Source organism: Tyto alba, unplaced genomic scaffold, assembly GCF_018691265.1.
Source record: "Tyto alba isolate M040663 unplaced genomic scaffold, T.alba_DEE_v4.0 Super-Scaffold_33, whole genome shotgun sequence".
NCBI lineage: Eukaryota > Metazoa > Chordata > Aves > Strigiformes > Tytonidae > Tyto > Tyto alba.
In genome coordinates, this window is record NW_024881308.1 from 1,491,648 (window position 1) to 1,517,021 (window position 25,374).

General features: G+C 54.6%; 2 protein-coding genes across 3 annotated transcripts in view; one reads left to right on the forward strand and one right to left on the reverse strand.

The window, feature by feature from the left end:
* The window catches only part of L3MBTL1 (L3MBTL histone methyl-lysine binding protein 1), a 30,392-nt gene extending 11,954 nt beyond the window's left edge, over positions 1-18,438 (forward strand). Inside the window, exons 7-23 of one of the 2 annotated variants that reach the window (XM_042801121.1) lie at positions 163-286; positions 919-1,006; positions 3,191-3,282; positions 3,924-4,028; positions 4,899-5,034; positions 5,546-5,646; positions 6,712-6,863; positions 7,872-7,948; positions 8,392-8,477; positions 9,047-9,157; positions 9,434-9,548; positions 9,655-9,754; positions 10,639-10,836; positions 11,160-11,206; positions 12,168-12,325; positions 13,166-13,228; positions 14,218-18,438. In XM_042801121.1, the coding sequence (XP_042657055.1) occupies positions 163-286; positions 919-1,006; positions 3,191-3,282; positions 3,924-4,028; positions 4,899-5,034; positions 5,546-5,646; positions 6,712-6,863; positions 7,872-7,948; positions 8,392-8,477; positions 9,047-9,157; positions 9,434-9,548; positions 9,655-9,754; positions 10,639-10,836; positions 11,160-11,206; positions 12,168-12,325; positions 13,166-13,228; positions 14,218-14,352 (1,888 nt within the window). In that variant the 3' untranslated portion in view covers positions 14,353-18,438. The remainder of the gene's footprint in view (positions 1-162; positions 287-918; positions 1,007-3,190; positions 3,283-3,923; positions 4,029-4,898; positions 5,035-5,545; positions 5,647-6,711; positions 6,864-7,871; positions 7,949-8,391; positions 8,478-9,046; positions 9,158-9,433; positions 9,549-9,654; positions 9,755-10,638; positions 10,837-11,159; positions 11,207-12,167; positions 12,326-13,165; positions 13,229-14,217) is intronic. The other variant, XM_032992972.2, reaches the window with a different exon arrangement.
* An 80-nt stretch (positions 18,439-18,518) lies between these two features.
* On the reverse strand, positions 18,519-21,234 carry LOC104359592 (immunoglobulin superfamily member 1). Its single transcript, XM_032992971.2, has 5 exons — positions 20,878-21,234; positions 20,752-20,787; positions 20,283-20,546; positions 19,751-20,035; positions 18,519-19,162 (listed from the first exon to the last, which is right to left on the reverse strand). The coding sequence occupies exons 1-5, from the start codon at positions 21,143-21,145 to the stop codon at positions 18,993-18,995; spliced, it is 1,023 nt and encodes a 340-aa protein (XP_032848862.2). The 5' UTR covers positions 21,146-21,234; the 3' UTR covers positions 18,519-18,992.
* Positions 21,235-25,374: the final 4,140 nt, after the last annotated feature.

Consider the following 25,374-nt stretch of genomic DNA (forward strand, 5'->3'; position numbering starts at 1 on the left):
CCCATGCACTGAGATGAGTGTGTGTGTTAGTCAGCAGGGATGGAAGCATGTGTGAGTGAGAAACGGGATGACAGTGATTCTCCAGCAGCCACTCCCTTACTGACACCCCAGCCATTGCCATGTACCGTGCTGCAGTGGTTTACTCTCCCTTCCTCTGCGCAGGTCTGTCATTGTGGAAAACTCTGCCAGCAGCACCAGTACCACCGAAATCCTCAAGCCAGTGAAGAAACGAAAGAGGAAGGACTACCAGAGCCCTTCGGAGGAAGAATATGAATCTGAGCAAATGGTAGGAAGAGGTCAGGGAGTGCATGTGTGCGCATGTGCCGATGTCAAGGGTGGGCCATGGGCCACCCCCATATGTGCTGTGGGTGTACACAGTTTTCATTGGTGCTTTTCAGTGCTATGTCAGCTGTACGTTGAAGGGGCAACCTGTTGACTGTTAATGCCAAAAAGACTTGAATGTGTGGAGCATCAGGGCTTGGCTGGCTGTTTGGCATGCCAAGTGTCTCAGATTGGGCAGTGCTACACACATCCTGACTGAGCTGTAGGTATTGAGCACTCTCAATTGCTCTCTTGACTCTGGGCCACCAAAATAAGTGTTGAAGTAAGAGAGTGTCTGTGTGATGGGTATTCTGGGGGAGGGAGAGAGACTTTGGCAAGTCGAGGAAGCTCTGCTTGCCAGCCCTGACTGTGCCAGATCCACTCTGGGTGTGACTGCTACCCCTCAGCACCAAAAACCCCCTCGAGCTCCCAGCATCAGATCCTATTTGACACCCATTCGTGGGCCAAACATCAGACAAATCATGGATGTTGAAGAAGCACAGTATGGCCCTTAGCACTGGTGTGAGGGTACGATATGCAGCATAAACCTCTGTGCAGACCTCCAACACAATGGTTTTTTTCTGATCTCATGTCCAGGAGGAGAAGCAGGAAGAGAGGAAAAACTCTGCAGGAGACTCCGCCATCAGCAATCCGGAGGCTGATGCATGGAACGGGACTCAGCACGGTATGGAGGGCTGGGCAGGCAGTGGGGTGTGTGAGATTGCCACAGCTGTGGGGTCCAGCTGTGGTGCTGCAGGGCTGGGCCAGAATTTTGGTGCTCCAGCAGAGTCAAACTCCCAGTGCAATGCACTGTACATGTTCCTGAAGGCTCATAAGCTCCTCTGCTTGCTTGATCCTGCTCTCTCTGTCTCTTTCCATTTCTCTCCTTTCCTCTCTTTCTTTCCATGGGAAGGGTGCACCCTTACAGATACAGCTGTGCCTTCTTCAGGCATTGGGCCGTACTGTACAGTGCTTTCTGGTCCCTCCCCTTGGGAGCTGAATTTATTATTTGCTCGTGGATGCTGTGTTTGCTCTGAGAGGCACTATCCTGAGCAATAACATGATTTTGTGCCCCGTCTGGCTTTGCCCCACCTTTGGACAGTCTTATGGGGAACTTCCTTCGTGTAATCGGGAGCTCATAAGTTTGGGAGCTGCCTCTGTAGGTCTGGTGCTGCTGAAGCGGGGTGATTTTGAGGTTGTCTCATCTCATGGGGATCTATTCCTGGACTGTATCAGAGGAGATCTCAAACGCAGAGCTGTCAACGCAGAGGGAAGGGAGACAAGCTGAAGGATGCAGTGTTTGCTTGTTTGTTTTTTTCCCTGCAGTGTGATGGGGACAAGGGGGATGGAAAACTTGGGAAAATACTGAAAATAAACATTTATGGGAAACTTTTTGTCTTTGAGTAGTGAAAGTTCATACTTAAAGTAATTTTAAAATTAAAATGTTCCAGCTTTATACTTGTCTCCATAGCCAAATGTAGGGACAGTAGCAGGGGCCTGATGTAATTAGCCCCTGATGTTACACTGAGGTAACCACTATTAAAAATGGATTTCATACTTGTTTGGCAGGTCCTTTCCTCTACAGTTTGAGCCCTGTGCATGCTCGGGGCTTGTATGCAGCATATAAGTAAGCAGTGCTGAGCCTTGTTATTTCAGCATTTTATTTTCTCTTATTTTAGAAGTACATCAGCAAACAAAATACACACCTGGATGCTTCATTGCAGCAGAGTTGGCATATGCTCTATCTCCAGGTGTATTTGTCATTCTCCAAAAGTGCAGAGCTTGTACTTACAGATTCCCTGAACACGCATGCCACTTTTTCCTGTGTCCTAAAGAATAACAAATGTGTTTGTCATTCTTAAGTATTAGTAAAGCATCTAGGTTAGTAACCTTGCTCACTGAAGTTCAGCTTTTATTTCTTCTGCTAGTTCCTATTTTTTCCATCTCCACTTCCCCTAAGCCCAAGGGAGGAAGGAGCTGGTCTGTTTTTCCCCTGCATTTCTGGCCTGCCCTGTCCAAGGCTGTCTGCCGTGGCTGACCTGTAGCTGTAAATTGCTCAGTGCTGGAATAGGCACAGCACTCCTGGAGTCCCTTCAAGCAATATGAAGGAGGGAGAGAAAGTGGCTGGAGAGCAAGAGACTTGCGCTGTGTCCTGTGTGCCTCGGGCAAGGCCTTTTGTGGCCTTCCCAATGTGGTCGAAGGCTTGAAGGATCACCTCACTGCCTATGAAGAGACAATGCTGTCTTCTTTTTGTGAATACCGGAAGGGTAAATGCATCTCAAGGGTATCAAGGTGGCCCTGGTGTGCCAGGGGGGATCAGGTGGTTGTCTCAGGGCAGAGGGTAGCAGAGCTGGTGCCTCTGGCGCAGCGATGTGATGTGAGCCCACTGCTGGTTTGACTGGCAGGGTGCCCCTTGCAGCTGGGAGTGATTCCCAGACCTCTGGATGGATCCTGCTGGCTGTCCCAAATCCGTCAGTGCTGTGGCTATTTCAGATGTACTGGCTGGAGGAGGACTGGTTGCAGAGGTGTCCTGATGCTTTGCACAGGGTAGCTTGTCCCTCAGGCTCCTTAGGTGCCTTACTAGAGCATTGTGCAGTGACAGTGGACATGTGGGTCACAGTGACCTGTGTGAGAGGGGGCCTCTTGGCTCTGTCCCTCCTCAGACAGCTGGCCAGGTTTGTTGGAGAAGGGGCTCTGGTAGGATGGTGCTGAGCTTTGCAGTGATGCAGGACTGTGCGTGAGAGCGGGATGCGGCCCCAGCAGGACCCGTGGGCTCGCTGCCCTCCGCGCTGCCCCGAGGCAGGCAGGGACGGAGGCTGGAGCAGACCCTCAGCAGCGCCTCTTGTGTGTGCGTTTGTGCTGCGCTCAGGTGCCAGTGAGGAGAAGAAAGAAGGCTGGTCTTGGGCGTCCTACTTGGAGGAGCAGAAAGCTGTCGCTGCCCCTTTAGATCTCTTCCAGGATGTGAGTTGGGATTTTCCTGTCTTTTTCCCTCTTTCATCTTCTCTTTTCTTTCCCTTTTTTTTTTCCGACCCCTCCTCCTTCTCCTCTCTTCCTTACTTCCCTATTTTGCGGGACTCTGAGCGATAAGCAAGCTCCCATCTTCACTTAGAGGTGACCAGTAAGCCTCCAGTTTTGATTTGCCCAGAGTCCCACTCCCCAGCAGGGTGCTGTCCCCCATCCCAAGCACCCGCGTTGGTCTAGGACACCCCAGTGGGTCTGGCAGGGTGGTGGAGCCTTTCCAGCCCTTTCTCGAAGCCAGGTGTGGGCTCTCCTGAGGCCACACTGCTGCGCTGCACCCCTGCTCCCAGGCATCTCATTGCCAAGGTGCAAAAGGAGCCAGGCCCGTGCCCCACTCTCCCTGGCTGCGACTGTTAGCCCAGGGACACCCTGCCCTGCCAGTAGCAAGAGATGCAAACCCACAAGGAGGTGGAAGAATGTGTTTTTCTATGGGAAAATAATTAAAATTTGGATGACAGCGTAACCCGTGGCCCACAGTCTCCTGGTCCCAGCAGCTCCCATTGCCTGATGGTTGCTCATTGGGATGGTTCTAGACCCAACTACCTGTGTTGTTTTTTACATTGTAGTTTAATTTTTGTTTCCAGTACCAAGTAGCTTCCCAGCACAAGAATGGTTTTAAAGTGGGGATGAAGCTGGAGGGGATCGATCCGCAGCACCCGTCTATGTACTTTATCCTGACAGTGGCTGAGGTAAGGTGCCTCCGGTTCCCGTGTTCCTTGGATCCTCCTCACACCCACACAGTGGGAGGCTCTGTGGGAGCAGAGGTGTTTCCAGCTGGCCTGTGGAGGTGATGGGCTTTGGGCCCTCACCCACATGTCACTGCAGGAGATGAGCTGGAGCTCCAGCACCTCGGTCAAGGAAACAGAGAGATTCATTCCAGTTTGTAGGGGCGGGAGACGGTGCTGGTGGAGCAGCTGTCATGCCCCAGCCAGGATGGTTTCTCCATCACCCTGACACAGCAGGGCCATTGGGGGAGAGACTGTGCTGATGGCAACAGCTTCTTATCTTCAAGCTGATGCCCCTCAGCCTGGTCTGAGCCCTTGAGATGGAGGGTGTGGAGGCAGGCCATTGCTCTTCCTTGTGTCCATGGAGGCCCTCTGTCTGTGGGACTCTCAGCCACGTGGCAGCCGAACCAGCCCTGCCTCGCAGTGCTCCCCAGGCAGCCATTGAGATCAGTCGTACAACAATGACTGCTGTTCTTGCTGCTGGAGAGATTTCACCAAAACCTGCGCCAGCCTCTTCCCCCAGGGGCAGAAAAGGGAATCCTTGCATTTGCTGGACCCATCAAGGTGCTCCACCACGGCACCTCATGCACCAGCCTGAACTTCCCCTCTTAGGGCTGGCTTGTGGTGGCCTTGCACTTACCTTGTTCCATGGTGGACACCTTTTGGGACTGGCATGTGCCTCTTGGTTTAGGCATGCTGCCTGTGATTGACCCTTGGCTTCCCTAAGCGATCTGCTGAGATTGTGTGTGGGAGGGGGAGGTGTGGGTGATGCTTGGCCAGGGGCAGCAGGAGATTTCCATGGTCCTTTCCTTTTCCTGCCCTCCCTGCCGGTAGGTGTGTGGCTACCGGATGCGCCTTCACTTTGATGGCTACTCTGAGTGCCATGATTTCTGGCTGAATGCCGACTCCCCCGACATCCACCCAGCTGGCTGGTTTGAGGAGACGGGGCACAAACTCCAGCCGCCCAAAGGTAAGGAGTTAGCAAGTCATGGTGGGTCCTGTTGATAGAGGGGGACAAGTAGTGGGCCCTCAAACACAGAGCTGGAGATGGAAACAGTGTGGCTGCATGGGGCCCAGGAGGGGATGCTCTTGTACTGGGGGGTTTCCACAAGACAACCTTTCAGGCACTCATCACACTAAAGATCTCTGCTTGCTCCCATTTTGGGGCAAAGCCCCGTCACCCTGGATGTCCCAGTGCCAGGCTGGAGCCAGCTGCTGTGTCCCAGGGCAGGTGGGACTGGCGCTCTCCAGGGAGGAGCTGAGCTCTGGATTTCCACCACCACTGCTTTCCTAGCACCCCTTCAAAATGAGCCATTGGGCCTAAGCCATGGGCTTTGGCTTTCCCAGGGCTGCTCTAGACCCCGCTTGCCCACAGCTGGACATACTGGCAGGGTGAGGGCTGGCTGGAGATGTCTAGGCTCAGCCTCACAACCTCATGGCTGCTCTCTGTTGAACTCACTGCTCTCATTTCTCTTCCTGAGGGGTTGTAGGTTATAAGGAAGAAGAATTCAGCTGGACAAACTACCTGAAGATAACAAAGGCTCAGGCAGCTCCTAAGCACCTCTTCATGGTCCGAAACACCGTGAGTAGCAGCCTCTCCTTCCTGACAGAACCCACAAATTCCGGTGTGACTTCTTCCCCTCCAGCTGAGCAGAATGCCTCCACTGATGCTGGGCTTTCCTCTGTCCACCTCACACTTCTAAAGCCCACAATGCAGAGGGCCAGGAGAGTGTACTGCAGACGTTGCTAAATGAGATGTAGCATGCTTTGCTGCTGAGGATCTGTAGCTTGGACACTAGTTTGGTGTGCCCAAAATTGTCACTGGCCTGATTCACTGTTTTCATCCAGGTAGGTCTTATGGACAGGTAAATCTCTTGCAAAAGTACAGGTGAGGAGAAGTAACTGCTACTCTCAGCAATTATTTTGCCAAAACCCCTCAGTTGATGTTTCATAAGTATAATCTTTTTGCCTCTGTTTTGTGTCTTCATTGTTTCTATCTCTGCCTTTATTTTGTATATGGCAGCTTGGGTAAGGAAAGTGGGAATATAGCAGAATTCAAAACGCTGACAATTTCTTTGTCAGCTGCAGAGGAAACTCAGACTACTGATAAATCAGCCTGTCCAAGTTATTTATTGTATCTAAACATGCCTGCTCATTTCTGCAACAATCCCACTAGTGTGTGTGATGCAGCGTTTCTCACAGATTTTGGATCCAAGAAATAAAGGCAAGGTAGGATGAAAGGCCCCATCCCGGCTCCTCCTGCCGAGCCTAGGGCATTGGTCGCTGCTAACACTGGAGGAACATGACTGCTAACAAGTATTTTGTGACAAAATCTGAATCAGTGGAAGTTGGAGGCTGTTTTCTCTTGGAGGTTACTGCTTATAGAAGATTCTGAGGGTCTGAAGATTTCTTTTCCTCTTTCTTTGTGTGGTCAAGCTGAGTTACTTACCCTCTACCTCTTTTCCTGCATGCATAGCAGGGCACTGCCCTTTTGGGATCCTGAATGGTCCTGGGCCTGCCTGGAGGCCCCGAAGGATCTGGTTTTGGGAGGATTTGGGCAGGTGCCTCCTTGTAGCAGGCAGGGGAAAGGGTGAGTAGACCACTGGGACCGTCGCTCTGAAAGAAACTTACCCCTCTCTCCTCCCAGCACGAGGCTTCCCCAGGCTTTGAGGTGGGCATGAAGCTTGAAGCTGTGGACCGCATGAACCCTTCCCTGATCTGTGTTGCCACAGTGACTGACGTGGTGGACAATCGCTTTTTGGTGCACTTTGACAACTGGGATGATACTTATGACTACTGGTAAGCGCACAGAGGCTCCTGAGGCACCAGTGCTGGGGAGACACCCTGCTGCTGCTTCAGCAAGAGCGATGGGGTGCTCGGGAAAGCGTGAGACAATCCCAGCACGCTGCTGCAGGCAGGCCACCGGTGGGCCAGTGAGGCAGAGGATCACCCCCCTGTGCTGGGGGACAAACCTTTATTTGTCACCGTGTGGGACATTTCCGTGGCCCTGTAGGTACCATGCAGCAAAGACAGATGTGATTGCATGCTGGGGGCTCACCCTGAAACCCAACTTCAGAGATGGGGCCACCTGCAATGCAGAGACTGAAGGCCTGATCTTAAAAGGAGCTCCTGTGTCTGTAGGCAGGGGATTGTGGCCAGGGTGGGGAGGTGTCCCAGTTGAGGCTGGTTAAGGCTAATTAAAATGACCAGTTGGCACAGTCAGGGTCCTGAGAGGAACTCTGTTTCCTTTGTGGCTGGAGTCCTCTGGCCTTCTCTTCTCACCCTGAGGAGCTGTGGGGCTGCAGCAGTTTCTCTACCTTGCTGCTCTTCACTCACTGGTGCTGGACAGCTACCTGCTCTGTCCCAAGGCAGACCTGCAAAGCAGCAGCTCCTCATTGTGCTGTGACATACTGGGAGCTGTGACCAGCACATGAGCCCCCCAGATTGCTCAGGTCTCACCGCTCCGAGCTCTGAAAGGCATGTCCTCTCTCCCTGCTCACAGACAAGAGTTGCTGTTCCCTGGGTGGCTCTGCAACAGGGCTTGTACTTGGGGTGTGTTTGTGTCCTACCCCTCTCAGCTGATGTCCCCCTGCTCTAGCCCTTGCCTTGCCAGGGCCTGTGATTCCCTGGGTCTCTCAGGGACAAGGGTGCTGTAGAAGACCTCAGCTTTTGCAGGGGCTTTTGCTGGTGGTGCAGGCCTGGAGGGTGCTGCCAAGTGGCCTGTCCTGGGCCCCTGCAGCCTGTGCTGTCTGTCGATGATGGGCTGGGTATCTCAGCCCTGTGTAAGAACTTGGATGTGTTTTCTAGGTGTGACCCCAGCAGTCCATACATCCACCCAGTTGGATGGTGTCAGGAGCACGGCAAACCCCTCACACCTCCTCAAGGTGAGTCAGTGGCCTGGGAGCACAGTCTTCAGTGGTGCATTCCCTTGGGAACAGGCTTCCCAAGGTGGCATGGGGAGCCTGGGGGTGCAAACCCCATGGCCCTTGCTTGTCTTCAGGCCTAGGCAGTTTCCTTCAGCAAGGCTACAGCCAGAGAGGCGGCGTGCTCCTGCCAAGGCTCCTGTACACATGTTCAGGTTCATGGTGGTTGTGTCAGGCTGAGTGGAGACATGAGGACCCAGGCTTTCTGTGCAGGCTCAGATGTTTCTGCTTCCTTGTACCCTGGATTTCATGGTCCATGAGAAAATAGTAGCACTTCTTGATGTCTTTCAGGTTCCTGTGTGCCTGGCACAGACTTGGTTGATCCTTCAAGGCAGTAGGACATTCTGGGGTACTTGCCATCTTCCTGCAGGTGTGTCTCACCTTCTGCATCTTCCCCCTTCTAGATTATCCTGACCCCGACAACTTCACCTGGGAAAAGTACCTAAAGGAAACTGGAGCGTCTGCTGTCCCAGCCTGGGCCTTTAAAGTGGTGAGTGCCGCATCATCTGCTCCACCGTGCCTGGGCAGGAATTCATGTTTTCTCTATTGTCAGGTCTTTGCTTTTATGAAAAGTCAAGTGATGTTCAGTATGCTCCAGCCACAGGCCTGGGGTTCAGATCTGCATTCAAGGTTCAGAAGTCAGGGCTATCCTGGGCGTTTCCCAGTTCAAAGCTGGGAAAAATGGGATGTATGACCATGCCCTTGGCTAGACAGGGATGGGAACGATGGGAAATTGTTTAGGCTTGCTTGATAGTTGTTGTCTCCAACTACAGCAACAGCGGCTGTGTCTAGCCAAGTGTGGCTGCAATATAGATCCCCAAAATGTGTCTCTTGGAGACATTCTTCTCTTGGGCACAACTTTCCCATCTTGTTAAAACACAGCTCAGATCCAGGAGGCCTGTGCCCACTCTCTTGTTGCCACTGTGAGCTGGGATGGCTCTTACCTGGACAGGCCAGGTCTGGGAGCTGGGCTTGAGGAGTGCATGCTGCTGGGAAAACTGCTGAGGGGTGTGGGATCCCAAATCAAGGCCCTGCTCACCTGGTTCTTCCTGGCCTCAGCGTCAACCCCATGGCTTCCTGGTCAACATGAAGCTGGAGGCAGTAGACAGAAGGACTCCTTCCTTCATCCGAGTGGCCAGTGTGGAGGATGTGGAAGATCACAGGATAAAGGTGAGTGCTGGAGTCTCAGTGCTGAGCCTGTGTCTAGACACTGCTGACTTGCTCCTGCCCTTCCCAACTCACTGCCAGCTGCAGTGGCAAAGTATGTGGAGGTCTGTGGAAGCACACCATGCAGAAGTTGACAGGTTCCAGTGCCTGGCTTCAGGAGTGGGGGAGACCCTTGTGTTCAGCTCTACCCTGCTGCTTCCTGTCAGCTTGGAGGGCTCTAGAGCTCCTCAGGGAGGTGCCCTGAGGTTTGAAGGGTGACCTCTCTTCTTGTCTCCTCAGATCCATTTTGATGGCTGGAGCCACATCTATGATTTTTGGATTGATGCGGATCATCCAGACATCCACCCCATAGGCTGGTGCTCAAAAACTGGACACCCACTGCAGCCTCCTCTCAGTAAGTCCTGTGCCTGGGTCAGTCCCTCATACCTCTCAGACCCCAGTCTCTCTGTTTCATCTTTGCCAAGACTGAGACAGTCTCTCTTCTGTTTCTCCTTGTCTAGGGCCAAAGGAACCAGCCTCCTCTGCCCACGGGAGCTGCCCAACCCTGGGCTGCAAGAACATCCCTCACACCAAGAGCTCCAAGTACAGCTTTCACCACAGGTGAGTTCCCCAGCATGGCTCAGAGGGGCACAGCTTCCCTGCTGGCCCTTCCTCCACTCCTCCGCCCCTGCCACCACCACAAGCGACCAGCCCTTCCCTGCACCCACCGCACGTGGCCCTGCTCTCCCCAGGCCAGGCCCCAAGGCAACCTGGAGCCTGCAGCTAGTGTAACTCCTGTGAGCTCCTACTCTGCTCCTGTCCTGCGGCACTCAGAGCCCCTGGACGTGCCTCATGTGCCCACCTACCTGTGGGGACATATGGGCTACATAGGGGACAGTGCCTCTAAGGTACCAATTCACTGATACCAGCTTTGAGGATGATGTTTCTCCCACCCCTCATGGATGCCTTTCACTGTGAGGTTGTGAGCTGGGAAGTCCCGAGAAGGAACAGTGCATCTCCCCCAGCTCAGTCAGTCGCTTGCATGACTTTTTCCAGGGGAAACCAGGCACGGTGTAAGGCTGGAGCAAGTATGGTGGCCCATCTGTGAGGATGGAGAAGGGAGATCTGGCTCACAAGCGTTTCTCTACTGGCCACACTTGAGACACTTGCTTCCTCCTCGCTCTGAGGCTAGTCTGGATGCCTGTGGGGGCAAGGAAGGGAGGATGGAGACTCTGTCTCCGATATCTGCTTGATCAGCACTATGGTGACTTGCACAGGGTCACTGTTACAGCAGCGGAGAAGGTGTTTGTACCTGGACTGAGTGTGCCTGGCCTGTGTACCCAGCGCCCTCACCCCTGCAATTTGTTCAACGTGTCTTTACTCTGCTTCTGGCAGCCAGTGCTGCAGCTCCCCATGCTCAGGGGCAGAGGGGTGGCCCCGCCGGCTCGCCCCACCTCATGCTGCTCTGAGCCAGGTCCAATGCTTGTCTCACCTCTGTTCTCTAGGAAGTGCCCCACACCGGGTTGTGACGGGTCAGGACACGTGACTGGGAGATTCACAGCCCATTACTGCCTCTCAGGGTGCCCGCTGGCAGAGAAGAACCAGGGCAGGCTTAAGGCAGACTTGTCTGACACCGAGGCCTCAACTCGCAAGAGAAACCTGATTGGCTTCCCTCAGCGAAAGAAGTCTCGGCACCACGGGAGGTAGGGGCAAGTCTGATGAGCCCCATGCAGCCATGCAGGGCCCCTGCGACTGCTGTCCCCGGGAGGGATGGTCAAGCCAGAGAGGCTCCTTGATCTCAGGGGAGCACAGTTGCTGGCAGCTGGCATTTGTCCTGCCAGCTGTGTTGGGCACCACTCTTGGTTTTTTTCTTCCCATGTTTTGTGTCTTTAGCTGTCACCCCTTTGGGTCAAGGTCCAAGAGGTAATCCTTGCTCCCACTGCCAAGGCATTGCTCTGTGCAGTGTGGAGGAGGACCCTCGGGCCAGTCCCAACCCAGTTGGAAATCAGTCTTCCTGTCTCTTTAGAGGGCGACCTCCAAAGTACCGGAAGATCCAGCAGGAAGACTTCCAGAGTAAGTGCCGTCCTCTGCCATGGTGTCATTGCAGGGGCAAGGCTCAAGGAGCTGGGGTGGTGGCTGTTGGAGGCAGGTCTCCCTTGGCTCACTCACTCGGACCTCACACAGGTCAGCACCAGTGAGGAGCTTGTGGTCAACTGCCGAAGTTGACCATCTGACAAGGAGCATCCCTGCCTCTTACCAGAGCTCTGCTAGGTCCCTTGTCATGTGTCTTGGATTATGTCTGTGAATCTTGGAGTGCTTTAGGGCAGGGAATTAGGATCCTCTCTCCGTGGCAGTGCATTTTCCCCAGTGCTTTGTACTCTTCAGACAGGAATGCTGTGCCTTCATCCTGTGGCTGCTATACCCCAAAATATCAGTGTGGTTGTGAAGTGCCAAATTATTGTTGCAGCACAGAAACTGATGCTGAACAGTTTGCTTGGCATTTCATTCTGATGACTGTCATAATACAGCGACTGACATTTATTCCAGTCAGTATCCATTTTACCATGGACTGTCCTGCTGCCTACCCCAGCGCTGGGGGTGAATGAAGAGGATCTCTCCTTGGGAGCCATCCTTGACTCCTTGTAGCAGAGAGCGAGGGAAAAAAAAAAAAGCTTTGTTAAAAATGTGGAATTAACTGAGTGATACGGGATGGCATTCTGGTGTGAAATTTAATTGAAGTCTAGTTCAGTGTGGAAAATGGATGACTGAAGGTGGTGAGAGCAAAGCAAAGCCAAGCTTGTCTCTAAACTTCTTTCCCTGCCATCCCCAGTCCCACCAAACTGAACATCCTGGATACACTGATGTCCTGTTAATTCAAGAACCACTAGCTCTTGATACCTGGACCCATGAGACCATCTGCTGCCAGGCTTGGGCCCTCCCCAGAATGGGGCCCTTCCCAAGGCTTCTAGGATAGGATGGGATGGGATGTTCTCGTCCTTCTACCTTGCATCACATCTTACGTTTGCATTGCCAGCTATTTCTTCAGACAATATGCACCAGTCTCTCTTCATGTCTGCCCTATCTGCCCACCCCGACCGCTCCCTGTCGCTCTGCTGGGAGCAGCACTGCAAGCTCCTGCCGGGGGTGGCTGGCATCACAGCAACTACGGTGGCCAAGTGGACCATTGATGAGGTAAGATAGTTTTAAAGACTGCATGCTGGCTCCTAACCCACTGGCACGGTTGGGAGCTCTCTACCTGGATGTGCAACACCATGATACATGCACCAGGCACGGAGGTGCTTCAGCAACCTCTTCCCTGGGCTAGTGAGAAGGCGATCTGCTGGACACGCTTGTGGGGTACTGTGTGAACAGCTGCCAGACATGAGCCCTGATGGCAGCTTCTGGGAAGCACATGCAGAACTCTAGGTTCTTGCTTGACTTGAGTCTGACACTAGCCCAGGGCAGACAGGTGAAGGCAGACAGCAGTCTCTTCATTTAGCATGTTAGTTTTCAAAAAAAAAATCAGTTTCATCTTTGCCAAGTTAAAAAATTAAACCATAGGCTCTGCAGCTAAGAAATCACTTCCCTGTTTCTCTGAAAAATAAACCTTTACCTCAGGTTCTTTATTTTCACCTTCATGCACTTTCTTGGGCGTCTGTGATGGCCTCTCTGAAGGCCTGGGTAGCTGGAACTTTGACACCAGCCCCAGCAGCCAGACCTGCCTGATGTCCCCATTACCCTCCTGTGTGCCCCTCTCCTGCCCCCACCTCTCAGTGGGAATCATCTTGGTTTGTTGGAGATGAAGCTGCTGCAGCATTTCTGCTCAGGGGCTGGAGGAGGCCAGCACCTGTGCCCTGGTCCAAGGGTGATCTCTAGGCCTGGGAGGGTGCTGCACCTGCAGCCTGGGTCCTAACAGTCACGTTATCTTACAGGCTGCAAAATGCCTCTGTAGAAGTGAGGATATGGGCTCATGGGGGGTCTCCAGCCAGAAACGTTGCTTCTGTCTTGACATTTTTCTCTGTTTATTCCAAGGTCTTTAGCTTTGTTCAGACTCTGACGGGTTGTGAGGACCAAGCCAAGCTCTTCAAGGATGAGGTGAGAAGGACACTTGGATGAGTGCAGGTGACCAAGGAGAGCTGTTGCTGACAGGGCAGGGGGGAATTGGCCAGTGGCCTTCCTGCAGTGGATTGCTGCTGAATGCTGAAAGCACGTCGAGCACCTGGCAGTGATCCCACCCTGCAGCCCTGGGAGCAGCAGCCGCCCCACTGCATTCAAGTGTGAAGCTGTCTGCCTGTCCGGATGTTGGCAGCAGGGGAGATGCTGACCCCCAAGGAGCCGTGCTGCCCTGTTTTCCAGGCATGGGTGAGGGGAGGCTAGGATGGGGGAGTGGGAGGAGGATAGTGCTGCAACCTTAACAGCACCATCACCTGAGGGAAGCTGCTTACTCCTCACCCATTCATCCCTCTCCACCTGCAGTCTCTCAGCAGCGCAGCACCTCGGTGGTGTTTCTGTCTGTCAGCCAGGTTCATTGTTTCTTGACCCCTTTGTAGACAGCCATGCAGAGGGGCTGCTTTCCAGCATGTGCAATACTCCCAGGCCAGGCTGATCCTGGGCATGCTGGGTACAGCAAGTGTCCCAGCCTGTTAGTAAATGGCCCTTGTGCTTTAAGGGTGCTCAGGCACATAAAGCTGAGCTGGGGGCAGCCTCCATGCATGCCAGGACCGGGAGCCAGGGAATGGACGGGTGTTTGCCCAGAGTAGGTTGCCTGCTGGCTGTGCTCTGTGCCTGTTGTCTGGCGCAGAAGCCCGGGCTGGCTGCAGTGTGAGCTCCTGGGGCTGCCCCTGGAAGGGCCGTTCCCCCTCTCTGCCCCATTCCTGGGCACATGAGCTCCCAGCTCTGGATTATCTGGGGCAGTGTGGAAGTGCTGTCAGGGGCCCCTGCCCTACTCGCTGGGATCCTCTCTGGTACCTGGCTGAGGCTGAGTGCCACTGTGCACATCCCCAGGTCGTGCCCATACTGGCTGTCCCTAGGAAGTCACAGTCTGGGTTTTTGGTGAGTGCCTTTGTCCCTGCTCTCCTCTGCAGATGATCGATGGTGAAGCGTTCCTCTTACTGACACAGGCTGACATCGTCAAGATTATGAGTGTCAAGCTGGGCCCAGCACTCAAGATCTACAATGCCATCCTCATGTTCAAGAACGCTGATGACACCTTAAAGTGACTTTTCTTGGCCCAACCGGGACCCTCCCTCAGCACTGGTGCTGCCACACTGTCTGGTCAGGACAGAGATTCCCCCCGACCGACTGCAGCTTGTCATGTCCTGCTCATTTCCTCTCAGATGTCACATCTCTGCTCTCCTACCAGTCCATCTTCCATCCTCTCTCCCCCACTCCACACTGCCCTTCTCCTCCAGCACTGGGTACAGGCTGACCCCAGGCCTCAGGGGCGGCTGCAGGGACGGGGGGTGAGTGTGGGACTGGCCTGTCTTAGCGCAACAGCTGCCCCCCGTGTCCTGCTGTGACTACACCGGTTCGAGGGGGTGTGTTGAGGGATGAGGGAGCAGTGCAGAGGGGGTGGCAGCTGGGGGCTGACACCATTACTCAAGTCACCCAGATAAGGGAAGGGAATCACTGCCCGCGTACGTACTTGCACCCGTTTAAAGGCTGGTCTTTGCTTTGCTCAGCAGCTGAGAGAGATTATACTTTTTCCCCCCTCAGTGTGTTCCTCTGGGGGTGCTTGGACTAACATCATTTCCAAGGGACGCTCTCAAGGAGCTCACTTTGCCTTTATCTCTGAAATCTTTTGACTTTCCCTTTTAATGCCAGATTATGACTTTGCTCTGCCCCTTCACTGCACTGGAAACCAGTGGCCCGCCTCTTGCCCCTTCCAGGGAGCAGTGTGTCCTGGCTGCTGCTCTGTTCATGACCAGCATCTCTGCTTTATTCCTCTTTACTGTAATGCAGCATCCCTACGGGGCCAGGGCTGGGTGGGTGCAGAACAAGCTCCATTTCTTCTTGTGCTTCAGACTGTCTCAGACAGCATGTCTCTGGGAGAAAGGATGCTTGATTAACATACTCCCCTTGCAGCAGTTAAAGTCCTCTGCAAAGGACAGTCGGGCCCTCTTTTGGTCCATGTATTAGGAGCAAGGCCCTTGCTAGAGCAGAGGCAGCTGCCAAGGACAAGAAGCATCCATTCCTCTGTAGGCAGATCCACGGCTCAGTTTTGAAGGCATTCCTGAGTTGTCTGACTCGATCCTGCCACCTGCCTTCCCCCCCTTTTTTTGCCCTCACAAGGCCCCCAGGTTTTGCTGTCTGAGGAGCAGGATCTTCTTCTGTCCCTGGATTCCTTGCCTGCAGAGCTAAAAGAAATTCAGCAGTTAACTGGGTTTTTTTATGTCCTTTTAGCAACATAGCACCTCTTCAACAAGGGTGCAGGCACTTTGGGAATGCCCGTGTGATGCTGTCCCCTGTAATGGAAGGGAGGCTGAGTAGGGTAAAACTCCAGAGCCAGGAAAGCCAGCATTGCCTGGGGGGTCCTGGCAGCATCCCAGGCAGCTTCTGATAGTCCCCACGTGTCCTGGCATCACCCGTGTTGCTCTCGCTGTGGTCTGTCATCCTCCTGTGCACGCCTGCTGTGGGTGCTGTTGGAGCAGTGGTGTGGCAGTGCCGTGCTGGAGGGCAGCCTCCTGCCCCAAGGGCTCTCCATAGTCTGCAGTGATGTGATCCAAATCCCATGTCTGCTGTCTTTCTGATTCCCAAGAATGATGTATCAGTAGCAAGACAATTTTCTTACTTCCCCGGTGCCCAAAGATGGGGATGAAGGGATCTTAGCAAGTGCACCAGCAATGTGTCTTGGAGCAGCGCTGCCTTGGGAGCCACTGTCACACCTGGGTCAATCTGTTCTCGGCTTCCCATGGAAATGTAGCATTTTGACTCTTTCTAATTGAATATTTGGGGTCACATTTGACCTGCTCTTGAAACGTCTGCTGCTTGCTCTTCATGCAGGATTTTCAACTACTCTGTGTATTTGTTCTGTCAATGCTTGGGTTTGATTTAGGCAGCTCTCCCTGTCCTTTCCTTTCTTATTTTCTTCCATCTCTTCAAGCATTACAGTGTGGCCAGCTGTGGAGAGAAGGGGAGTGGGAAGGAACAGCCATGTCCCTGGGTCCCACAGTCACTTCTCAAGTCACCCTTGGTCTGCAGTTAATGGTCCTGAAGTTGGTCTCTTCAGTTGATTGGGAGGCTCTCTGGGCCACTGCGCTGGGGGAGAAGAGGAGGAGCCCTGGGACCTTCAGCTGTGAGAGTCTGTGCGAATGGTGCTGAGACCTCTCCAGGTATGATCTGGAACAGAACAGCTCCCTTGCACAGGACATGGTTATTGGGCTTAGAAGGAAACATCTTACGAAAGCATCCTGTTCTCATCTGCTCCGTTCCCTCGTGCTGTTGGAGAAGGGACTAAGCACCATCCCTGGGTGCTGGGAGAGGCGTTCCTACCCAGATGTTAGATCTGAAATTAGCGTGAAGGATGGAGGGCCTTGTCTCACGGGGCTGCCCTGGAGAGCAGAGGTGATGGTGAGCTCAGAAGATCCCTGCTGAAGGGGAAGAGGAGCCATGAGCCGAGCCACGGCCGGCCCACAAGACTGGGTATAACCAACAGCACCAGCTCTTGCTCTGCTGTGGGATGCGGTCAAGCCGTGCTCTGCCTGGGCACCAGCAGTATTCTGGAGGGGCGTGATGCAGCCGCGCCAGCCGCGGGCATCGGAAGGAAGCTGTGCCCGTGGGGGTGCTGCCCCACCTGGGTTCTTTTGACCTCCCTCTCAGAGAGCAGACGCAAACTGGATGGGACTGCTAAGGTGCTCCCCCTTGGCTGTGGGTCTGGCTGCACAGCTGGAGCCCAGGTCTCCGCTGGGTCTGAGCTCTGTGCAGGGAGCAGCCCCACGGGAAGGGTGATGTGAGATGGGAAGGTCTCTGTTGCACACACTTCCCTGCTGTCTTGAGCAGCCTCTGGGGCTGACTCAGCTAGTTGGGTACAGAATTTCTGGCTTCATCTGGATGAGAGAGTTACAGGGTTTTTAGGTGGTCAAGGGCTATTTACTGTTAAAACTTATAACCTTGTTTCCTTTTAAAACCAAACCAAACCCAAAGCAGTGTGTGTGTGTGTGTGTGTGTGTGTGTGTGTGTAAGGTTGGGTGTTTGTAGAAGTACCATGACACCATTTCCCCTGCTGTTGGTGTGTTGCTGTTTTAATGTGATGGTCTCTGTGGCTGTGGAGGTGGCAGGCTCTGTGGTCCCAGGGTCTCGGGCAATGTGTCCTCCATGAGCAGAAGTTGTCTCTGGTCCCAGCAGGGAAGTGAGGAGGAGGAGGAAGGTTTGCTGCACCCCTGGCCTTGGCAGGTCCTCCACAGAGCATTGATTGGGAGTCCCCACTCAGGGAGCATCAAGGGCAGCAGTGACCAAGGCAGAAGCACCAAAGGTTTTCATCCTTCCCCTGTTGCCTGACCAAACTCCTCCCAGGGGTGGCCGCTGCCATGTCGCTGAGAAGCTGGAGAGGGCAATGGGGCTGAGTGGCCCAGAGGTTCCCCTCTGGGGTCTTCCTGAGAGATGTGACTGCAGCCAAAATTTCTAAGTCAGTGAAGAATTTTTCAAGTCAAATGTTTTTCTGAGCGGAGGCCCCCAAGCCTGTGCTTCTGTCGCTCCTGCCACTGCAGACGGTGTTGGCAAGACTTAGCTGGAGCCGTGGGAATGTCCCAGCACATGCTCCAGCCGCGGGCACAGGGTGTCCTCTGGGGGGGCTGGCCTGCAGGTGACTCCAGCTGCGTGGGAGCAGTTGGAGCCTCTCAGGAAAGTGCTTATCCCTCCGTGGGGAAATGGGCAGCATCGGGGTGGTGCAAGGGCCAAGGTCTCCATTTCTGTGAGAGGATCCAGCCTGAAGCTTGGTGAGGAGAGTGGCCATGCCCACCTCGGCGGAGCACAGCTGCCTGCTTCTGCTTTCCAGTGATGTCCAGGTCGGGCACAAGCACTTTTAGCCAATGCAACCCTCCAACTTGCCCAGGAGGGTTGAGGGCGTAGGGCAGCTGCCACCTGCAGAGGTAAATCTGGGGACGTGAGTGCAATGAGAGGAGGTGGAGGAGAGGAGGGAGGTGTGAGAGGGATGTGACCTGGCCACTTCTCCTTTGTTCCTCACTCCTTAACCCCCGGGAGCGGACCCCTCGGTGCAGAGGAGAGGGAAAAATCTGGGAGCTGCATCCAGGCTCCCTCCAATCCACCCCTGGCCTCTGGGGCCTGAGGCTCGCTCGTCCTTGGAGGGAGGAAAGGGGGGGGGGAGGGGAGGGGGGACGTATTTTGGAAGGAGTGTGATTATGATAACAAAAGCTTTTTTGCACTTTCATTCATTTTGCACTCGTTTTTAATTTCCTTTTTCTGCATTTTTGATATTCACACCTCTTCTATGTGTTTTCATAACAAAAATACTTTTGTTGTAGCCAGTGAAGCTGTTCTGGAACTTTGTGTCCTGAGTATACAGAGGTTTAAAGGTCCTATATATATAAATTTATATCTGTATAAAAGTAAATTTATATATATAGATGATGGTGTGATGTATTTCGTCCGTGTTTTAAAATAATAAACGAATGTGAGCAATGGAAGTCTGCAGCTGGAGCCTCGTTCTTCAGCCCTGCTGCCGCCCCTGGGCTCTGGCGGGAACGGGAGCGGACGGACAGACGGGCGGGGCGGGGCGGGGCGGGGCGGGGCAGGGGCGGGCGGCTGAGCCCCGAGCCCCGCCCCCAGGCCCGAGCCCCGCCCATTCCGCAGGGCCCCGCTCGCGCCCCCGCATGCGCAGAACCGGGGCAGTCCCGGCGTTCCCTTACCGGTCCCGCTCGCCGCGGAGCGCGCTGGGCCCTCGGTCCCGCAGCGGCCGCGCGGAGCCGCGCCCCGGCCCAGCGGGGCCGCGCACGGCGTCAGCCACGAACAGCCCCAGCAGGAGCAGGAGCGCGGCCCCCAGCGCCAGGCGCACCGCGTTGTTCCAGGTGTAATCTGCAGGGGACAGAAAGGGACGGTCACCGGGAGGAGACCCCGCGCAGCTCCCGGACCAAAGGAGTCCCGCGGGGGCGGGAGGGGCACGCGTGGACAAGGGGACCCACTGGGGAGCTCCTGGGCTGAAGAGGGATAAGGGGAAGTTCGGAGGGAGCCCGAAGGGCTCCTGTCGGCTCTACCAACCGCGTCCCTGCCCGCTCGGGCAGTCCCTACCCCCAGCCTCTGCCCTGTCACCCTGCTCAGCGGCACCAAGGACGGGAGGGAGGACAGAGCGTGGAGCTGGCCCTCACCTGCCACTGCCAGCCAGACTGCACTGGGCTGCGATGGGGGCTGGCAGGTGCAGGCGTGGGTGTCCCCCAACCGTTACCCCCAGCTGGCAACCCTGTGTCTGTAGGGTCCAAGCTGTAGGGTCTCTGAGGAGTTGGCAAAGCTCAGACACATCGGAAGGAAGCTGAAATCCTCTGCTTGGACCCCTGTTACAGCTGCTTTCTTCTCCCCCGCCACATCCTCTTTTCTAGTTTCCCCAGGATGTGACAGAGGCCAGGGAGGAAGAGGAGAGTAGGATGCGGCTGGGGGGGGATGTCTCACCTCTCACCACCAAATCCAGGGCGTTGCTGACAGCAGACCATTTGAGCAAAGAACCCTTGGTGAAACACTGGCAGCTGTAGCGGCCCCCATTGCCTTTATGCACATGGGAGAGATTGAAATCATCTCGATCCTTATAGAGGAGTTCAGGAGTTTTGACCTGGCCCTCCAGGTACAGGAAACAGCTGGCACTGGAGTGTGCGATGGTGCAACGGAAAATGACGTAAGCTCCTGCAGCCACCTCCTGCCCAGGCAGGACAGAGAGGACGGGTGTGGGGAGACTGAACTCTGTGTGGAGAGGAGAGGGCATGAGAAGCTATGCAGGGATTTGACATGGTGCTGGGAGCCACCAGGATCTAGATGACCCCACCACGTGGCTCAGGCAGAGGTGAAGATCGTCCCCACCTCTCCAAGCCAGGGAAAAGGGGAAAAACCCTGCCCATCACATGGACAGGGAAGCTGTGTTGCTCCGTGCATCCCGGTCTGCCCGTGTGGCGTCTGACCCCACGCAAAGGGGTAACAGCACATCCCTCACCTTGCACCATGACATCCAGGATTTCACTGCGAGCCAGCACGGTGTCTCCATCCATGTAATGGCAGCTGTAGGCACCTGCGTCCTCGGTGGTGGCATTAGAGATGGGGAACTCGGCCCTGCTGCCACGCAGCTCCAGGTGCGGGTTGCCTTTCCTGTACAGCACGAATTTCCCATTGTCGCACTGGCAACTGCAGCAGATGGTGGTGGAGCCTCCCGGTGGGATCACCCCAGGCGGCTTCAGGAAGATGGAGACTGTGGGGGCACCTGCACAGGGAGAGAGGTGCTGCCAGACAGACAGACAGACAGTCCCCAGCGCCCAGCTGCCCTGCGGTGAGCCTGGAGCTGGCTCCAGGCCCCATCTCCACACAGGGGCAAGTTTTGTTCTATGGGGATAGGGAAGAGCCCTGGGAGATGGGTGGGGGACCAGGGATGTGTCTGAACTCCCCACCTACCCCCTCACGATACTCACTTGGTGTAGCCTTGCTCTGTGCCACCAGCCAAGCACCTGGAAGAGAAACAGCCATGTAACATCTCTGTGGAGTCCCCAGACAGCTCATGTCTCTCTCTGGGAGCCCAAACAACATCTGACACTTACTGAAGGCTAGCATGTGGGTCACGGGCAGCATCATGTCCCTGTCGGATCCCGCTGTCCTTCGCTCAAGCAGAACTTCAGAGGAAGGCTTCGGCTGAAGGCACTGAGCAGCTGGGTGGCTTCCTGTGGGTCCTGTTGTGCTCTCGTTACCACAAGCCACCTTTTGTCCCACAGCTTGGGTTTCTTCAGACACAATTTCAGGTCTTGGGTGGTTGAGCTGGAGCCAGAATGTCCCAGTCCCAGGGCTGGGCAGCAGTGACGACCTGGTCATAGGATCCGGCGGACCTTAGAAAAGAAGCTGTCAGGGCTTTTCATTTCTCTTTCTTGACTCTGGTCAGTTGATGAGGAAATGGCTTCTGCTCAGCCCTTGTGAAATAGGGTGATGTTTTGCAACCGGGGTGGGGAGAAGAGATGGGGCAGGACTTTCCAAATCTCAGTGAGAAAGCTCCAACAAGTGGCGTCATAAAATAGGTGCTTTAATAAGACAGAATAAAAAGAGGACTCTAGATAGCAAGTAAATCTCACACCCCTTCGGAAGCAGGGCACCCCACTTTCCTGCAGCACTGATGGACCCCCGGATAGATTTTCGCATGGCATGCTGTGCAAACCCCATCTGTGGAGATGTGCCCAGCATCTGAAGAGGTGTAAGATTTACTTGCGTTCTATAGTCTCTTCTTTATTCTATGTCATTACAACAGGTATTTTATTACTCCATTTGTTGTCAGGCCTTTCTCACTGAGGTCCGGGAAGACCTCTGCACCACGTCATGTACCCTCGTCATGCCCAGAAACCCTGCACCGTGCCCCCCACCACAGTGCAGACCAGGTGGTGGAGGGGCAAAGGACACTGGCTCCAGCCACAGCCTATGTCCAGGCTGTGCTCTTCCCCACAGCTGTGGGGCAGGTTTGGCGGCTCCACAGAGTGAATAGGAGGGAAGTAACTTGGCTTCCCTTTTGACCTCCTCAGGGGCTGTTTCGTCCCACTTGGCCTATAATGTCTTTCTTTGGAGGAGGGACAGCAATAATTCCTACCTGTCGGTCTGGATCCACCCCACAGAGTTGGCCCCTTTCCTCATCCATCCAGGCCTCCCCAGTCCTATTCTGGATCAGTGGCAAGGTCACTACTCGAAATAACTGCTCAGTTCCACCACACATGGAGCCTGGCCTTCAGCCTGCTCAGCTGCCACCTCGTCTGGGTTGGCCAGTGGTGCAGACAGAGCTCCCTTTGGCAATACCAAAGGGTTAATTAAACAGAGGAAGTTGCTTGCACCTTTGGGTGATGTGAGAGTGAGAAGAGCAAGGAAAGGATGGGTTGTGGGACTGGAGCTGTCTGGGACAGGTGGCAGCTTGTCCAGGGATCCCCCGATGGTGAAGGCTGCAGTATCTGTGGCTCTCTGCCCTCCTGGAAGCTGCAGGCAGGCACGTCCTGCCCTCCCCTGACTGTGCACAACCTCTGCCACGATTGGCCCCAGCAGGAACAAATCTGCAGGGCTCAGGACTGGGCAGATGGTGTTTACATGGTTGTAATCTAGGGGAAAAAGGTGAAGCAGCCACAGGGCTTCTCCAGGGCTCTTGGCTGCCTTACACGGTCTCCCCTACATCCTCTCTACCCTTTACTTTCTTCCCCCTTCAGCCTTTCTGGTCTCCCTTGGCTATATCATGGGGTAGGAGAAGTTTGGCAGCAGGGTGTCCTATGGCTGCCTTCTTTTCTGGGGCACCTCTTCTGGCCCTGACTCCCAGCTAACCCCGTCATTTGCCTCCCCCAGGCTTGACCAATTCTTGGCATCTCCTTTGGGCAGCCTCCCTCAGCCCATTTGTCCCAACAGCCTCCACTGTCCACACTGGACCGAGGGACACCAAACTGCTGTGGCCTCAGCAGTGCCCAGTGGCGAACAAGGCCCTGGCTCACCCCCCTGCCAGCTACGCCCCGGCTGACACAGTCTGGGACAGAGTTGATGGCGTTGCCGCGGGGCCCATCCATGGGCATGTTGAACTCCTGGGCCTTCCTCTGCAGAGCCTTTCCTCGCATCCCCCAGCTGGAGACCTACCTCTGGGTGCAGGTCCAGGGCATGGGACCATGGAAAGAGCTTTGCCCTCCGTCACCACTGTTAGGGGTTGCTGCATCCAGCAGCCTGAGAGCGACGAGGCTGCCACAGCTTCATGCCCTCAGGTCCAACCCATGGTGGAACCAGCGGTGTACTTCCAGCAGGCAGACGCGCAGGGACACCTATACAACACATGCACGCACACATATATACAGCCAGCCACACAGATTGATGCAGGCACACAGAGCACTCACACAGCCAGCCAGCTTCATCCTGCTCCCCTCTCTGGCTCATCAGGATGTAGCCCTTGTTGTACCCCTTGAGGTGGATTTGAGTTTAAATATAAAAAGCTTTAATGAACTATGTATTGGACGGAGTCCTACCACCATAAGCAGTTCTACAAGGTGTCTGAAAAGATGCGACACGAGCCAATTCCTCATACACACTTGCACCAGCACCAAAGCACCAGCCCCGTGAGCGTGGGTTCATCCCCCAGCGCCAGCTCTGCTGACCAGAGGTGGCCCCTCAGGGATTGCATTGCATGATGGCTACAAGACAAGGCTGCTACACTTCCTACCTCATTAGCAAGGGAAATTTCACTCTCTCAGCCAGGTTAACCCTTTCTGGAGTTGGACATCCTCACCTGCCATGCCAGATCATTCCTTGGTCACAAATTACCATTGCTGAGCAGTTATACCATCACTTGCCATGGGTTGTCTGTGCTCTCTGCTCTTGCAGATGAGTTTTTTATCACATAACATAGCAATTGCCAGTTCTAGGGACTCCAGTGGGACAGCTGGCACCATTCTTCTGGTGCAGCAGCAGGCATGGGGCCCTCTGTCCACCTGGCTGGCTGGTAGGTCCTGGCACTGCTGGGGAACTCCATCTCCATCCCTGCAGAGGAGGAGCATCACATCCCAGCACTGGCACGTGTAGCAGATGCTCCTGGCTGTCCCCAGTCCCACCACAGCTCTGAGGCTCACGGGAATGAAGATCTTGAGAGAGTGTGAATCTGCATGGAGAGGGATCAAAGCCATGAAGCGCTGACCTGCACACCACTGCAGTCAGGAGCAAGGTGACAGAAGGAAGGTGGCAAGGGGTCTTCCCTGAAGAGGTGTCCCACTGCATCCCCTGAAATTTGTCCTACACTCACCCCAAGGCAGTGTGTCCTACAGGTGTTCTTATCTTCACACGTTCCAAGTGGTCTCCACCGCCATGTCCTCCATGCCCCCACCATATAGCCACATCCCAGTGTCTCCCTGATGCACAGCAATGCCACCCCACAGCTATGTCTCTGTGTCCCCACATGGCATAGTGATGTGCCCCTGCTCACAGCAATCCCACCCCATAGCTATGTCCTGTGGAGACATTTTACATCAATGAAGGCCATGATGCTCTTGAAAGCTTTTGAATAGCAGAAAAATAAGGGCTTTGAATAACAGAAAAATAAGGTCACAACAGACCTTGAAGGTTTGTGAATAACAGAAAAATAAGAAAGTTATCAGTGAACAATAGAGGACTTTGGAAGAATGCCCAGAGCAAAAAAGTTATTGTGACAGGGGAAAAAAAAGACATGCGTAGTTAAGCTAGCCAATCAAATGTTAGAATAGGTGTGTGAGTAATGTATGTTAACCAATAAGCACTTATGTTGGGGGGGATTGACAACTTTGTAGGGGGATAAAAACGCAGCTTCCTGAATAATAAAGGGTCTTCGATCTTAACATCGGAATCCGTGTCGTCAATCTCCCCAGTGTCCTATGTAACTCCATCATCCCATAGCTCTGCACCCATGGCTCCCTCCCCCATTGCCACGGCCCCATGGCCACCTACCCCATAGCCATATCTCCATGGCCCTTGCCCCACTGCCATACCCCAGTGGACCCCATCCCACTGCCATGGTCTTGTGGGCCATGACCAATAGACATAGCCCTGTAGCCCCTGCCCCATAGCCACAGCCCCAAGGCCCTTGCCCCATGCCCACGGCTCCATGGCCCCAGATCCATAGCTGTGGTCCCATGGTACTCTGCCCCGTAGACACATTCCCATGTACCTTTGCCCCATTGTCATACCCCAATGGCCCCATCCCTGCAGCAATATCCCCATGCCCCTCCTGCCCCATTGCCATGGTCCCCGACCCATAGCCACCTCCACATGCCCCCCCTACCCCCCATGACCTAGCCATACTCTTATCGCCCAATGGCCCCCACCACAAAGCCACATTCCCGTTGCTATGACCTGATGATCCTTGCCCCATAGCCATATTCCCGTGTCCCTGCCCCATAGCCATGGCCCCAGACCCTTCCCCACCCCTTCGATCCGTCGCTGTATCCTCCTGGACACGTCTCCCATCCCCCCCTCCCTGGCGCTGCAATTTTCAGGGTTAAAAGAGCGGAGAGGCGTGTACAGCGGGGAAACGAAACTGCAGGCTCACGGGGGTGGGACCAGGGCCACCGAGC